Below are 17471 nucleotides of genomic sequence, written 5' to 3' on the forward strand. Positions count from 1 at the left end.
AAACACAGGCTATAAAATATGGTAATTTTCTAATTCTGAAAATATTACAGCTTCAGAAGCAAGAAAGCTCTAGAGTAGGATTTAGAAATATGTTGGATAATTTATTTATGTCCTCCCCCAAAAAGTTAAAAAAACAAGTTCCTGAGGAAAATAGCTGCAGCAGAGTCACTTTTCATAAATACTGTTGATGACAGTGTTGTTAAAATGACTTTTTTTTTTTTTTAACTATTTGAACAGCAGCAGACACATAGTTATGTAAAAATATCTCGGCCTTTTCTGATGAAGAGATTAGGGAATGTCGTGAGCAGGGCGTCTTCTGACCGGCAGAGAATTCCAAGTTCTTCATCTACAGGTAATCCCACGCCCAGAATAATTTTGGGCTGGGTCCTTTAGGTAAAGCACATGGCTACATTCAAGTTTTATTTTTAGAGCCACATTGACATATATTGGCTCAGAGAAATTTACATTTCCATTAGAACTGATTAATCTGTTAGAATTTGTGGCTTTCTGTGCAAATGTAATCCAAAAGGCGGGGAGGAGTCAAGAAGAGTGGTGGGAGGGGAAAAGAATTTTACAGTATAAAAAGTTTCCTCAGGTGACTGATACCCACGTTGTTCAGACAGACTGTAATTTGCTGCCCCTACAGTCACCCCTAAACCATCGTGAAAAGCTCTGCAGCTCTGTCTCTACAACCTTCTCCAAACTTCCATGGAAATCCCGTCCTCTCCGAGAGAAAAACACAGTGACCCCAAGGCCTACCCAACGCCCTTATCCAGCTGTCTGACTTTAGTCATTTGTCCATCCACCCCACTGCCCTTCACCTTTCAACACACACACACACACGCACACACGCACACGTCATTGTCCCTCACTGTTCAACTATGGTCACCAGAACCTTGATTCTCTAGTTTCTTGACTAGAAATTGGCAAAAAAGTGTTTCAGTAAAACTCAGAACATTATGGTCAGATGGTATATTAAAGGTTTACCATTGCATTGTTTGAAAAACAGTTCCGTAAATACCTAAGGTTGATGGTAAGAAGCACATGCTCCGAGTGTCCACTATCTATACCTAAATGGCAAAACCGATGTATGTCTCCTAAAACGTGCATACAACTGCCACAGATATTAGCTAACTGGTGTGGACTAAACTCACGTGGGAAACAATTTTAAGTTATTGTCTTTGTTATTATTACTACAAGACAATAACTTTACTACAATAACTTTTTTCTGCATACTTATTATTTTCTATATTATAGTATGGTTTTTGGTTATATAATATACACAGTCCATACACATCACAGGTACATCATAAATGGTTATTGAATCAAGGAATGGTTATGGAATCGATTACATAAAATTATAAACTTTCCTTTGAGAAGACGTCAATATATTCAAATTCTGAACCACACTGTTAAATAACTAAAGAGCTTCTGATCACATTCATTGTGCCTACTGACACCACACTAGTAATTACAACTTCATCCAACTTTCAGCCTCCGGTGCAGCCCAGCTCGGCAATGGTCTCTGCAAGGCCTTATATTCTTTTCAAGCCAGGCAGGATGATGAATTGAATTTGGAAAAAGGTAAGAATCATTCTCAAATAGTTTAATTGCTTTGCCATGTTGGAAGCCTTAACTTGAATAAAACTCCTATCTTACTATGGCAGCCTTAAAAGTTCCTGCCATGTCTAATCAGTTCAGCTTCGTAATCACCCTTCTTAGAAGATGAAGATAAAGCACATCAAAAATTAAAGCTCATATAATAATAATAGCTAACATTTAAATCAGCGTTTATTGTGTGCCAGGCATTGTTGCAAGCACACTGTCCAATTTAATATTCATAAGAACCCTTTGAAGCAGATATTGTCATATATTCCCATTTTATTGCTGAGGAAACTGACGCATAGAAGTACTTTGGCTAAAGTCACAGGCAGCGGCAGCACGAGCTTTGAACTCAGAAACTCCGTCATGCTCTTACCCACAGCGTTATACTGGGGTAGAAGGTCAGTAAAGGAAAGTCATTAGAGATGCGGCCCCATCTTTTTCTTTTTCAGAAAGCTAAACACACAGGAATGGGAAGCAAACTCCTCTCATGGCTTAGCGTAAGAGCAAGTTCTACAGCCCAGGTCAGGGGGCTCCCAGCTTAATGTTTCTCCCACTTATTTCTTAGAAAAGTGTTTTATGACCATTCTACAGAATCAGAGCCTCTTCTTTGTGTCAGAGATTTTTGTTTAACATGAAAAGGTATAATGTAATGGGTTATGTGGCCTCAACAGTGTTGAATAAGAAAACGTCACCAGCCTCGACTTTTTTTGTGTGTCCAGCTAGCAACCACATTTGGAGGTTAAAGCTAAGGCGGAGATCTGGAAGTGAAAAGGTTGGTGAGAAAGAGTTGTGTCTTAGGAAATAGCTTGTTATCCATGACCGGCATGTGGTGCTCAGGGCCAACAGAAAGTCAAGATGCATTTTGCAGCCAAACAACACGGACGCCACGTATTTGCTACTGGTTAGTGGGTACCTCCTTTCAGTTTGCCAGCTAGATTTCTCCAGGCAATTACTTTTCCTTCCAGTTCAGAAATTAGTAAAGACAAGAAAAAAGGAAATAGAAAACAGATCCTCTCCTGCATTCATCTTAAATCAATGTTGCCTTCATTTGAAGGCTTTCAGTGTTGTAGAAGTCACCTCGTTACTCATGTCATCGTAAGGGATCCTATGGCAGTAAGTGGGTAAATGAAATGCTGTATTCCCGCTTTCCATATGAATAAAAAACACATTTCCCAGATGCCACCTAGGACCCAGGGTGCTGAGTTTGAGTTACATAGTCACCCAATAAATCAAGCATCTTGTTTGTTTTCAGTTCTCTGCTGGTTGAAAGCATACTTACACTTTATAACCTAAGTGCTTTCTTCAGATGAAATGAGACCCTGGAGGCCTAGGGAAGCTGGCAATAAGGTTTTAAATTATTTGTTTGAATTCCTGTCAGTAAATTGTGTCAATCTACTGACCTGAGAGAACTCCGTAGAGGGAGGTCTGAGACTGAGAATGATCTCCTACACGAAGAAACAGTGATCTCTGACTAGCAGAGATGGAAGGGAGTTTAACAGTCCCCTTTGCCTTAGAAAGAAAATTACTGGGGAAAAGAAAGAAAGAAAGAAAGACTGAAAAATTACCTCAGAAATGATGCTAAAGGCAAAGTAGCTCATGGATCCCCAAGGAAGCACATGTCTCCACTTTGATGTGCGGGGAGCAGCCAGAGAGAAAGGACTCTTACACAGAGAGGGGCTTAGCCAGAGGATGTGGGACACCAAGTTAAGCTTCAGGGTTATTAATATCAGAATAGTATTTTAAAAAAATAGAGAATTGGAGAAGAGCCTGGTGTTTCTTAGGCATTCTAGTTATTGGAATCATTGCTTTAGAAAAGTATTGTCTTGGGGCCAGCCCAGTGGTGTAGTGGTTATGCTCGCATGCTCCGCTGCAGTGGCCTGGGGTTCAAGGGTTCAGATCCTGGGCACGGACCCACATACTGCTCATCAAGCCATGCTGTGGTGGTGTCCCACATATGAAAAATAAAGGAACATTGGCACAGATATTAGCTCAGGGCCAATCTTCCTCAAGCAAAAAGAGGAAGATTGGCAATAGATGTTAGTTCAGGGCCAACCTTCCTCACTCAAAAAAAGGGGGGTGTTGTCCTCACATTGATATTTTATTAAAGTTATCTAATTTGTTGAATGGGGAGTTATATTTCTGTGCAAATGTGAGTTGGAACTTTGGACTAGAAGCTGGCATGTGTCATGGAGAGAAGCTGTCTTGATCTAAAGAAAAGTCTCATAGCCAAGATGTACTCAAAGTAGTCAACATACCAAATTATCATGGCCACCAACATGTGAAACTCTTAAAGCACAGACACCAAGAAAGAGTTTGGTGACGACCCATCAGCTATATCCAAAATGAGCCAGGTAGCACAAGAAGGGCATATGATCCAACATAATTCTGTTTTCAATAAAACTATTTTATGGCATAACTCGGTTGTCCATTATTTTACTCTTTTTAGCATTCTCTGCCTTACGCCTGCTTCATACAGAAGCGTTCGGTAAATTTTACTTCATCTGGATCATGTGCAGACAATGCTACCAAGTAAATCTGAACGCAGAATCTCCTTAAAACTGTCTTACCAAGCAGGCTCAGGCATGTGCTCAAACTGCAGAGACCCATTTGTCTAACTGAATGTGTGTTTTCACAGGTGACATTGTGACTATATACAAGAAAAAAGAAGAAGGATGGTGGTTTGGATCTTTAAATGGAAAAAAAGGCCATTTTCCTGCTGCTTATGTGGAGGAGCTCCCTTCAAATGCTGGTAACGCGGCTTCTCAGGCATGAAACAGGCTTCTGAAAGCACCACCTTACACCCTCTGTAAACCATACAATGTGCAAATAAAGATGAATGCTGCGGTCTCTGCAAGTTTATCTTTTAAATGGGTGATGGAGTCCCACCTGCATGTCGCAGAACTCTGCATCCTTGGTTATTTCCTTGAAACAGAGTCAAAATATGGGAGGTGGGGAAGAGGCTCTGCAACCCCTGGAGTTTTTGATTCTGAGAGACCCTAGAGGTGACCCAATCCAGCCCCTGTGTCACACAGAGAGAGACTGATTCCACAGCAGCTTAAGCCATTTTCCTGAAGTCACATAGTTTTCCAGCAGCACAAGAGAGATTAAGACTTAGGTGATCCTTTCCTCTGACTTGGGTGGCAACAGGCCACAGCAGGCCTGCGAGGGGTCAAGCAGGGCCCTAGAAATGAGGCCAAACACAGGTTAAGTTCAAGAAGAAGAGCTCAGCAGAGACAGGCAGGCAAGACAGACTCAGGTTAGGAGATGGTAGAATAAAGGATCAGGAGATGCGGCCATGATCCCACGTGATCAGAAGAGAAGGTGGTAGATAAGAGACAGATACCAGGGCAGAGGAGCAGGGTAGAATGGAGTTCCATGCTGAGCCAACGACCGTCTGAGGCAGTGGCTTTTTATATACCCTCTGCCTGCAACCAGAATTGCTCTTAGAGTGAGTCTGAGTGTGAGCTGGAGATGGCTGGGGATCTGAGAATGAGAGCAAGGTGGGTAGGAAAGGGTTAGGAAGGAGATAGTGCCTGAAATTTCCTACCTCCTTGCTCGTTTGGAAACTTCATATACTAATTCAGAAACAAAGAATTCTGCACTTCCCGACTAGGTCATTAGGAAAGGAATACCCTAAGCAGCTTCCTAGTAAAATGACCTTTAAATGCTAATGAGTCTCTAGTTTGGATGGAAAGTTCTAGAAACCAACATTCACTATCAAAATGGAATATTTACAGAGAGGAAGATTTATACTGCTTCCTCAAATGCCCTGTAATGGGAAAAGTTTGGGAATGAGAGAAGGTAGTCCCCAAACTCTTCCCAAGGGGAACATTTTAGAATGGACAAAAGTGGTCAGCAACGTCTTTCAGAAAATGGCCTAAGGTAGCCTGGAGATCACTCACTCCATTGAATGGAAGGTCAGGATGTTGACAGAAACATCTGGGCATGTTTACTTTGGGGCCAAATAGAGAGTCTGGCATTAAAGGAGTAATTAAAATCCATTCCCTTACTCTCCTGTTCCCTAACTCCTTTTTTTTTTTTTAATTTGTCAAATTTTATACTTTCAACCAGGAAATTTTCAAACCGACGTACATGTATTTTTTATACTTTGTACCATTACACTCCTATAGCAGGATATAACTAACACATAGAGATATTGTAGATAAAGCTGTCAGACCTGAAGGAACTCAAGTAAAATTTGTTATGGGAGGCATACCTTACAGCCTAGAAGAACAGATCAGAAGTTTTAATGTCATCCTTAATGGTGTATTAACAAAGCCTTTCTGCATGTAGAAAGTTGGCTGAATAAGAGGCCATTAGACCATGAACAGAGATTTCAAATTTATGTTTCCTTTCCATCTTACTTCTTTCCATTAAGCCTTGATGGATAAAAAATGTTGTAGCAATTGACTGCAGCCTACACTGGATCATTTATACAGAGAAAGTGATGATAATAGTGGTAGGACCTGAAACTCTTTGGAAGTAATTATCAAAGAAAGGCACTGCCTCTTTCTTCATAAATCAGTTTTAAAACTGAAAACATAAATGGTCTTCTTGTTTTGGAATGTTGCTGCAAATTCTTTTTGCATCTCTGATATATAATTTTAAACTTCAAAGAAATACGACCATTAAACTAGATAAAAGACAAATATAATTGGGTATAACAGACTTGTTGAATATCTTGGTAGTAGGGCAAGAATTTTCTGCTGGGACAGATGGGAATGGTGCCCTTTAGATTTAAGTAAAAATTAAGTGCATATTGTGAAGATTAATGATGTCCCAAAGTCTTCCATATAGAATAATTTTTAATATTAATACTTTTAAACTCTTAATTGGGCTTTCATAATTATATTTCACTAAGCAGTTTCACACATCAGGAAGCAACACTAACTGTTTTAGCAACACTAACAACCTGAAATATAGGCAGTAGAGCCAGACTTTCACCAAAAACATCAGAAGGCATTATTCTACTTATCTCCTGTCTAGTAGACTAAAAGATGATGTATCATCACACTATCAACCACAAAGATCTATTAATTTCATTTTCTAGCCTTTTCAATTACCCATAATAGTTAATATTCATAGTGAATATTAAGATCCATCAAAAAATAACATAATATTCAGTTTGAGGTAAAGTAAATTTTATTGTACTGTATGATAAAGCTTTAACTGATTAGTAATTTGAGCATAGATTACCTTTGTTTCTCCCTCCAAGAAAAAATCCTCCTCTCCCAAAGATGCGATGGCCTTGGGGGGAAATCAGCCTGATTCAAAGCAAGAGAAGTGCATTATAATCAAACTAACAACATGTCCTGTTATCCTTGCAATGTTACATAGAAAGAGTGTGTGACCCAGGGAAGACGGGGGCAGTGGGTGTGGGGGGCATGAGAAGGTGAGACTAGGACCTGGACCAGAAGGTAGGGACATGGCAGAGAAGATCAGGAACATTTTGTAGAGAGTATGCAGCTACATGAAAGTGTCAGAGATTCCTGCATGCTGTGATCCACAGTGGAGGGGCTGGGTCCCCGCCTCCCGCAGGGCAGTCACAGGGACAGGAGTAAGAAACCAGCAAGCTAGAGAATCCAGGCTGTGCTTATGCAGATGGGAGCTCAGCTCAGGGAAACTATGTGGACGTGTGGATGCCTGCGGCCTGGGAACGCCTAAGGGAGAGATCCCAGTGGATACTAACCTGATCGGCGTCACAGGAATGTGGAGGAAAATAGCTTTAACCTGAGGTAGGAGTAAATAGACTTGCACAGAATTAGAGTGAAAATCTCTTTCTCAAAGGAACTATGGGATAGGAGAAGCCAAACCCAGGAATGAAAGCAGACTGAACTGGCTGGACAAAGACCTTGGTTCTAAGGCTCAGGACTAATGACAGAGATCTAGGGACAATGAAGGGAATCATACCAGGGAGTGTCCAGAAGGGACTGGGGCCAGGCTAGCCAGGTATATGAGGTGGCAAAGATGTTACTGATCTTAGTTTCAGCTGGCTTGTAAGTTGAGTTTTCCTCACCCTGGGGCAAATGGTAGGTACTTACTCCAGGGATTTTTCCAAGTGTGGTACCTGGACCAGCAGCACCGATATAAACTAGTACTATGTTAGAAATGAAAATTATCAGCCCCCACTTTACGCTCAGAGACCTAGCCATCTGTGGTTCAACAAGCACTCTGGGTGATTCTAATGCAAGTTGCCTGTTGAGAACCACCAGCTTACTTCAATGAATCCTGAGAATGTTGTCTAAACTACATCAGACACACTGGGAAAAGAGCACACTGTTGGAGAAAAACTATACACCCAGGGAGCCAACTCTAAAAAAGGAACATCCTTCCTTTTGATCCAGTAAGTTTTTAAAGATGAGTAGTGTTGGGGACCTCGCTGGAGAAGTCTTTCTCCCTTGTGGGGCTGCTCTAGCTAGCAGTCCCTTTTCTTTTTCTTTTTCATGCTCTTCCTTGGCCCAGGGAAGAAGGAATACTTTGGCCTTCATTACACTCTCTCCAAAAAGAACCTTTCTTCTCTTTCTGAGCCACTTACTTGATAATCTCCCTGACAAAAGAACGCATGGTATGCGCCATATCTTGACACTTGAGAATGAGAAGCAAACAGCTCTCCCCACTTCAGTCCATTCCTCTCTACTGCTTATTCGACCCCTCAGCTCCCATCCTCCCATTCGCTCCCTTCTTCTCCACCTTCTCCATTCTCTGACCATCCTGTTCAGACATGGTAGACTAGTCCTGCTCAGTTAGGCTCCACGTTACCCAGCTGGGTCTACCTTCTCTGCTCCAGCTGGTCAGATGAAGAAACATATTATCTACAATTTAGGAGAGAGGAAGAAGAAAGCACCTGTTTACCTAGAATCTAAACTCTGTTCCCCATTTCTGATTTACCATTAATACAACCAATGCTCTTCCCCATTTGGCTCCCTGAGTCTAATCTTTTGAGCAGGAGAAGCAACTACAAATAACTTTAGAGGCCAGGGAGGTAAAATGAATAAATGAAATGGGTCGAATGTCACACTTTAGGAGACAGTGGCAATGGATCGAACTAGAGAAAATATGCCCCACCTAAAGGTGTATTAAAAGTATATAATAGGTAAAGTAAATTTTATTGTACAGTATAAGTCCTGAAATATTGAGCTCTACACTTGTAGGCCAAAATGTTATGATCTTCACTCTCTCCTACATTAATTGGTATTCCTCCACTTCTATAAGGCTTGATGGTGTCCTAATATACTTATCAGAATATTTGATTAATCAGAACATTTTTAACCACACTAGATAAGCTGAACTTGCTGAAATAAACCATAGGATTGTATTGAGGTTCATGACTGAATTTTATGCTTTGGAATTTAACTTCACTCCAATTTTTTTTTCAGATCATACTGAATTTTTCTTTTAAACTGATTAATGAATAGCCGCAGTATGTAAAGGATAGACACCTAGAATCTTGGGGTCAGGAAGGGACTTCAGAGATTATATAGCCCAACTCATCTATTCACCCACTCATTTATTTGTGCATTTACTCAGCCACTTACCCAGTGAACATTTTAATGGGGAGCTATGTGCCAGATAATGGGCCAAGTAATAAAGATTCAAAAACTAAGTAAACCTAACCCTACACTCAAAGAGTTCATGATCTAGTGGAAAAGACAAAAATGGAAACAATATGTTGCAATACAATGTAAAACACTTTGCATGTACAAAATTATGGTTTAATGGCATTATTTTCCATTTCTTTTAAACCTTTTTTGAGGTATAATTTACACACAACAAAATTACCCTTTTGATTACAGTTGTTGAGTTTGATAAATGTATAGTCTGGCAATGACCATCGCGTTCAAGCGTTAAAACACTTTCAGCACCCCTGGAAGTTTCCTCTTTGCAGTGAATCCCTGCCCTGACCCACAACCCCAGGCAACCACTGATCTGCGTCCTGAAGACTTTGTCTTTTCCAGGATTTTGAATGAATGGAATCATAGTCATCATTTGTATAATAGTTTCTTTCAGTTAGCATGATGTTTTTGAGTTTCATCCATGTTTTTGCATGGATCAGGAATTCTTTCGTTTTTACTTCTAAGTAGTATTCCCTGGTGTATATGTATTCACACTTCAATTGATGAACATCTGAGTTGTTTCCTTTTTTTTTCTTTTCGGTGAGAAAGATCAGCCCTGAGCTAACGTCTGTTGCCAATCTTCCTCTATTTTGTATGTGGGACACCACCACTGTATGGCCCAATGAGCGGTACATAGGTCCATGCCCGGGATCCAAACCTGCGAATCCCGGGCTACCGAAGCGGAGTGCACAAACTTAACGCTATGCCACTGGGCCAGTCCCAATGGGTTGTTTCTATTTTCTTGGTCATAATGAACAACGTTCTTATAAACACTCATGAGCAAATTTTTGGGGGACACATTCTCATTTCTCTCAGGTAGATATCTAGAAGAATTGTAAAATGCATATTTAACTTAAAAAAAAGTACAAATTGTTTTCCAAAGTAGCTATATCATTTTGAATTTCCACCAGCAATGTATGAGATTTCAGATGCTGCATATCCTCCTCCATACTTGATATTATCAGTCTTTTAAATTTTAGCCATTTTAGCAGGTGTATTTTAATTTCAGTGTAATTCTTATTTATATTTCCCTAGCGTCAAGCAATGCTGAGCATCTGTCCATGTACTTGTTGGCGATGAATTCACTGTTCTCATCCACCCTATACCGTAGCAGGTTTTCATGAATAAACACATCTCAAGTTGTTGCTTACCGTGAAGTGGTTGTATTAATAATTTGTTCAGTTTTATATTTGTTTTCTTTAGGGACAGAATAACCCAGCCGCCTCACAGCACCATTTTCTGGAGTAGGGACTTTCAACCAGACTTTAAAGGGTGAATAGAAGGTACCATATTGAGTGGTTGGAACATTATGGATCTGTCACTTAGATATTAGGTCCTAAAAACAATGAGCCCTTTTCCTCAAAGAGCCCTCAGTCTCTCTTTTGTAAGGGACACAGACCAAGAAACAAATGCAATACACTGTGATAAATACTAATAATAGGGGTGTGTCAAGAAGGTTATGAGAACATTTAGGAGGGGCATAAATCAGGATGAAGGAAGTCAGGGAACGTCTGAGCTGAGTGTAATTAGGGGAGGAGGGGGTGAGTACTATAGGCAGATTAGAAGGTGCTGTCCCTGACAACTGGAAAACACACATATACAAACAGTGATCATGTACTAGGCCACAAAGCAAGTCTCTAGAAATTGTCTCACCAGAATGTAAGTCATAAATTATTAAGGGGCCAGGCCCATGGCCTAGTGATTTAAGTTCAGCGTGCTCTGCTTGGGCAGCCTGGTTTCAGTTCCTGCAGGGAAGCTACACCACTCATCGGCAGCCATGTTGTGGCAGTGAGCCATGTACAAAATAGAGGAAGACTGGCACAGAGGTTAGCTCAGGCTGAATCTTCCTCACCAAAAAAAAAAAAGAAGAAGAAGAGTGTCTACAAATGGGACAAATGTACACTACAGGGGACATAGGGACACACATAAACAAACAAACAAACAAATAAAAGGAAGCTTCAAAAAATTATTTAAAAAAAGATAATTGAAAAAAACCCAATGCATTTGGAGAACACATACATGTGTGTGCCTGCATGCATATGACCACACGTGCATGTACACACACACAAACTTCCAAATAACCCATGATCAAAGAAATCTCAATGAAAATTAGAAGATGTTAGAAATAAAAAGTAAGAAAGTTACTACATGTTAAAACCTGTAGTTCCAGGAAAGCAGCTAAAAAAAGTGCTATAGGGAAAAGGAGAAAGGCTAAAATTAATGAACTAAGCATCTTAATTATGAATTTACAAAAACAACAGCAGAATCAACCCAAAGAAAGTAACAGAAACGAAAAGAGCAGAAATTAATGAACTATAAAACAAAATAAAAGATTGAACAAAGCTTTGAAAGGATTAATAAATTGAGCAAACCTCTGTGAGATGAAGAGAAAAAGGCATAATAAATGTTATTTCTAAGGAAAAAGCAGACACACTACAGATGCAGAAGATAACTAAAAGCTAAAATTAGGTACTCAACAACTTTACTAATTTGCAAAAAAGGTAAGCAAGAGAGACAAATTTCTCAAAAAATATGCATTACCAAAATTCAACTCACAAAGAAATAGAATAACTGAATAATCTAATAACTATCAAAAAATTTAATGAGTAGTTTTAAAAAATTCCCCTTCAAAGAAAACACAGTCCCAGATAGTTTTATATGTGAGTTCAAAAACAGATAATCTTATTCAAACTTTTTTTAGGAAACAGAAAGAAAGGGGGACACAACTATTTTCAAGGGTCTAGGACCTAGGATAACCTTGATGACAAAATCAGACAAAGTTAATACACAAAGGAAAATTATAAGCCATCTTGTTTACGGCTATAGATGTAAAAATTTTAAATATTCACAAACTGAATCCAACACTATTTAAAAAAAACAAAAATAAAAAAAGAATGCACATGAGCCGACCCGGTGGTGTAGTGGGTAAGTTCGAGTGCTCTGCTTCAGCAGCACAGAGTTCGTGGGTTCAGATCCCAGGCGCAGACCTGGCACCGCTCATCAAGCCACACTGTGGTGGCATCCCACAGAAAATAGAGGAAGATTGGCACAGATGTTAGCTCAGGGCCAATCTTCCTCACATACACAAAACAGATTGTACATCATGGCTAAGTTGGATCTGTTCCAGGAAGGCAAGATTAATATTTTTTAAAAAGCCTATTAATATAAATTACCACATTAGCAGATTCAAGATGAAAATCTATGTAGATGCAAAAAAACATGATAAAATTCAACAAACATTCACGGTAATTACTTTTAGTTAACTGAGAATAGAAGAAAACTTTCTTGGCCTGATCAACAAAAAAAGGGAAATAGCAAGTTTGGGAAACTACACGTAGTGCTGTATGGCCGGATGAGATAACTGATGCTCAAAAAGGTTAAATGACTTGCCCAAGATTGTGTATCAATTTTAATAGTAGAGCAAAGATTGGACCACATCTTAATTCTCAAGTTTGTCCACAAAACATGTTGATGCTGGTATTCTGGCTGAATTATGGAATTATGGTTGAACAGAATTTTTCACAAAACAAGTTAGAGTACTCAAGATTTACCATTATACAGGTCATATTTATTTGAATTTTAAATAGCATCCTTTTCCAAATTCATAAATCTACTAAGTTGAGTAAAATAACTTCTTCCTTGAAGTTTTTCCATTTGTTAGACCTTATCTCCAGCTGCTACTTCCAGCTTTCTCAGTTGCCAAGGGAAGAGGAGAACATGTCTAATCTCTAAACATTCTTCACATCATACCACACTGTACATTGTTCATACTTTTCACCACCACATATTTACAATACCAAGAAAGGAGCTGATATTAAATTGCTCCAGTTTACTTACTTAGCTGGTGGACAATTTTTCTACTTAGAAAAAGCCCTTGTCTTTATTCAGAAAGAATCTTGCTCTCTTTCAGCTTGTCATTAAGTCAAGAATTGCCAGTAGAGCCATTTTTACTTTCTAGGAATGGCTGAACACTTGAGCAACATGCCTGAGAAGAAGTCAGCTCCTCTTCAAAGGTGTAATTTTTGTTTTTTTAAGATTGGCACCTGAGCTAACAACTGTTGCCAATCTTTTTTTTTAAATTTTTTATTCTTCTCCCCAAAGCCCCCAGTACATGGTCGTATATTCTAGTTGTGAGTGCCTCTGGTTGTGCTATGTGAGACGCCACCTCAGCATGGCTTGATGAGTGGTGCTAGGTCCACACTCAGGATCTGAACAAGTGAAACCCTGGGCCTCCAAAGCAGAGCATGCGAACTTAACCACTTGGCCACAGGGACGGCCCCACAAAGGTATAATTTTGATTTCCCATTAAATAATTTTCTATTGAGTCTAGAAATGTGTTTACCATTAAGAAATATTTCCTAAGCTTCTACTATGTGCCAGACACTACTCTATGTGATAGCCAAATAGGCAATCTGTTGTCATGGTAGACAAACTGAAACATAACTAATGGTCTCTGTTCAGGAATTCTCTGAATTGGAAGAGAAGCAACACTTTTTAGTCCTCATTAGCCTGGAAATCAGAACTTCAAATCTATTAGTAGAATACTTTAGCAGATTTTGTGCTGCTTTGTTTTTTTTAACTTAAATAGTGGTTGAATTTAGAGATCTCATTGTTCCATTTTATTAAAAAAATGTGGACCTGATTAGTTGACCCCATTTAGATTCCATTTCAATGTTTTACTATTTGTGCATATTTTTTTTTCCATTTAAGAAAATCTCTTATCTTGTATCTTGTGCTTTATTTCCATATCAGGCAGATTTTAAATGCTTCAAATTATTTCATTTTTACAACATACCATCTTAAATACAACGTATAAAAAGAGCAAGTTTAATAGGATAGGTCAAATTGCCTTTCGTGTGTATTTCCATCATCCAAAGTACAATTTTCAGAATGTATCAACTTTAAGTTTTAAGCTAATACATTAATAATATCACCTCTAGAATATTCCTAGGTTGGCACAAAGTAAACCTCAAAATTAGGACGTTTGTATGTGATTGAACAGATGAAGACTTACAAGTCAGTAGCCCTCCATCAACCGTTTCCAGAAAGACCTGGGTTGGAGGCTGTTTTCAGTGAGCCCTCCGGGCTCTAAAGGCCAGGTACCCTGCTCAGTGTTTCCCTGAGATCTGTGGCTGTTTCGTCATCTTAGTGAAGTTATTTCCTAAGGATCTAGACAAAACATAATCTTCTGCTTTCAAAACAGTTTACCTTTTTCCTCTTAGTCATTATACTTCTATAGAGACACAAAGGCTAAATTATATTACAGAAGTTCAAGTTTGTTTGGAATCTTTGTTAAGAACTTTGTCTTCATACTCCCCCCGCAGTACAGCATGGAAAGCCATAAGGTGTAGTCAAGGTGAAGCTCGTGGATTCGGTGCCAGCCTGGCCACCTAGGTTTGCATCCCAACTCTAACACTTACCAGCTGGGTGACTTGAAGTTACTGAAACCCTGTACCTTGGATTCTTTACCTGTAGGACAAGGTTATGGATAGTAGCTACCTCACAGGTTGCTGAGGGACTATAAATAAGTAGTACGTGTAAAGGCTTAGAACAGTGCTGGGCACATAAGAAAGACTAAAAAAGTATTAACTGTTATTCTAGTGGCCAGTCCTAACCAATTCCAATTATGGAGTGAATTTAATTCCCAGCTGAGAAATCTCTATCAAGTTCTATGGCTTAAGGCCCTTTTTGGTATGATTGTGCATTTTTCTTTGTACATTTGACTTTGGATCCCAGCAGCAAAGCTGGTTCTTACACTGTGCTTTTGTGATTTTCCTGCTACATGGTCTTGTTTCCAGATCTTGCCCCAACTCCACTGCCAGTTACAAGTGAAGAATGGCTGTCCTTGAGGAGAAATGGACCCTAAGTGGGGAGCTCCCCATTTATTCTCTCCTCCCCAATCTTCATTTCTCTAACTTGCAGGTGAAAAGGATCCTTTAGAATTTCTTACTAAAGCAAGCCACGTCAATGGCTGGTGCCTTCTCACTTTGTGGTTCAAAACATTGTATCAAGAGTTTGTGGTATGAGACATGGTCTTTCTCTAGTTTCAGTGAATGAAGATCTTAAGTTTTATGTTTGTTCCTTGGATATATTTCAACAGGGATTTCAGTAAATATGTACTGACTCTAGCAGTCATCTGTTATTTTTTGATGCCAAACATCTAGTCTCTTTCTATTTAGAGAACTGTAACATCCCCACTCTTAACTCAGTTGCTGAGGTTAATCTACCTCCACAACTGGGTTTCATGGGGATCTAGTCTAATCCAAGGCATGTACTTACCCCCCCAATCTGCAGTGATTGGCTCAGGGATTGGGATGAGCTTGAAATTGCTGAGCTCCACCACATGGAGACTCAACCCAGAAGAAAGAGCTAAGAATCCTACAAGAAATAGCTGATAGAATCTGAGCTCCAAATCAAGCTACATCCACAAAAACCAAAGTTGGGTTTTGATATGGTTTTATGTATTCATTTAAATGTAGGTATGTCAAAAAATAAGGCCAAATGTGAAGGAAATCTGGATAGTTTGCTCACTCTCCTCCCCGTTAAAATATTCCCTTCCTAAACGTGGATTCTGTTCTGGAAGCCGCCAGGAAGATCAAACCGCAGACTTTGGCCTCTGAGGAAAAGTGATTGTGTCAAACAACCCAGCTCAGGGACGACCCAGGGGCACTCGGCTGTGTTCACAGGGTGCGTCATCTTCCCACTCGAGTCCCCGAAGAGTTAGAAACCCACTCACACCGCATTCTCAGTATAGATCATTGACGTGTTTAGTGTTGCAGTCTGTTGAGCCCCAGCAAGGCCAGGCCTCCCAACCAAGGTGATAGAATCTAAGAAACCGATGGAGGCTATTTCAGCTGAAATCTGGACAATAAGAGGCCTAAAGTTGGACTGCTGCACCTCATTACAACGTCTATGGTGTTTGGATGCTGTTATTGAAATGATTTTTATTTTCGTGTTTTCAGAGATCTAAGAAAATTTGATGATTGACTGGAAGAGTAAGGATATAAGGTTTTTGGTCTGTTTTCTGTTGATGACTTGCTATGTAATGTTCAAGTGATATATAAAGGAATTGTGCTGCTGAGGGCTTGGTGACAGTAAATTCTAAAGTGAAATCTGTTTTTTCTTTGTCTTCCATTCTAACCTCAGAGGGTTGCTTTTCTAGAAGAAATGATCATCTCTGGCTCTGATAAACTTATGCATCAGAAATTGTCATACAAGTTTTTCTGATAAAACTAACAATAAAAATATTTACCATAAAAAAAAAAATATTCCCTTCCTATTCTAACTAGACAACTGGCCTGAACTTTTTTCCAGACTTCAGGGAGAAGACAGAAGGAACTAGAGGCACGGAGGCCAATGTTTCACGGCTTTTAGGTTCCACGATATCCTGAAATAGTATTATGTGACTTCCATTACAGCCAACATACCTAAATAAAACCAAACTCACAAGGAAAGCACGGTGACAAAAACGCAACCCTAGAAGTGGATACTTGCGTTCTGGTCTGTGTTGGAGACTCCAAAAATGGCAAACTTACATCCAGACCATAAATATTACAAAATGGAAATTGGTTGTAAATTTCCCACATTTGGATTTTCAAAATTAGATCCTTTTCTAGATGTCTTAGTAGAATACTGCCAACCTTCTTCTGATATGAAGGTTTGTCCTTTATTTTAACTGAAGATCCACCTTGGTGTGAGATAAAAATATTCTTTCCTTTATGATATTAGGATGACAGTATTCATTTTGTGAAGCACATTTCAAAAACTGCCCAACCCTAGGCTTGTCCCACCCTCCTCGTTATTTTTAATATGACTAGTCTGTGACGTTCAAAAGCTTGGAAATCACTGAGACACAGTGCAGACTGTACAAATCCCCATTCCCAGGCTAGCCATAAACTACCCATGCCTGCCATTAAATATATATATCTATACAAATATATACATATTTTTTTATACTATCTTTCTTTCTTTTTTTGCTAAAGAAGAGTCACCCTGAGCTAACATCTGTGCCAATCTTCCTCTGCTTAGTATGTGGGTCGCTGCCACAGCCTGGCTGCTGACAAGTGATGTAGTCCTGCCCCCAGAAACCAAACCCGGGCCACTGAAGCAGAGCGCGCCAAACTTAACCACTAGGCCACCGGGCTAGCCCAGCTATCTTTCATTTTAAAAAGAACATATTTAACTTTATAAAGTTTCTGTCCTAAGATTTTAATTAAAATAATTTAAAGAAAACAGCACACAGAAATGTTACAA

The 17471-nt window shown here is 39.4% G+C and overlaps 1 protein-coding gene across 5 annotated transcripts in view; it reads left to right on the forward strand.

Annotated features, from left to right (window-relative positions):
* The window catches only part of NOSTRIN (nitric oxide synthase trafficking), a 64976-nt gene extending 60524 nt beyond the window's left edge, over nucleotides 1-4452 (forward strand). For 4 of the 5 annotated variants that reach the window (XM_046659614.1, XM_046659616.1, XM_046659617.1 and 1 more), the window contains 3 exons: nucleotides 238-352; nucleotides 1495-1584; nucleotides 4241-4452. In XM_046659614.1, the coding sequence (XP_046515570.1) occupies nucleotides 238-352; nucleotides 1495-1584; nucleotides 4241-4377 (342 nt within the window). In that variant the 3' untranslated portion in view covers nucleotides 4378-4452. The remainder of the gene's footprint in view (nucleotides 1-237; nucleotides 353-1494; nucleotides 1585-4240) is intronic. The other variant, XM_046659615.1, reaches the window with a different exon arrangement.
* Nucleotides 4453-17471: the final 13019 nt, after the last annotated feature.

This window comes from Equus quagga, chromosome 4, assembly GCF_021613505.1.
Source record: "Equus quagga isolate Etosha38 chromosome 4, UCLA_HA_Equagga_1.0, whole genome shotgun sequence".
In the NCBI taxonomy this organism is placed as follows: domain Eukaryota; kingdom Metazoa; phylum Chordata; class Mammalia; order Perissodactyla; family Equidae; genus Equus; species Equus quagga.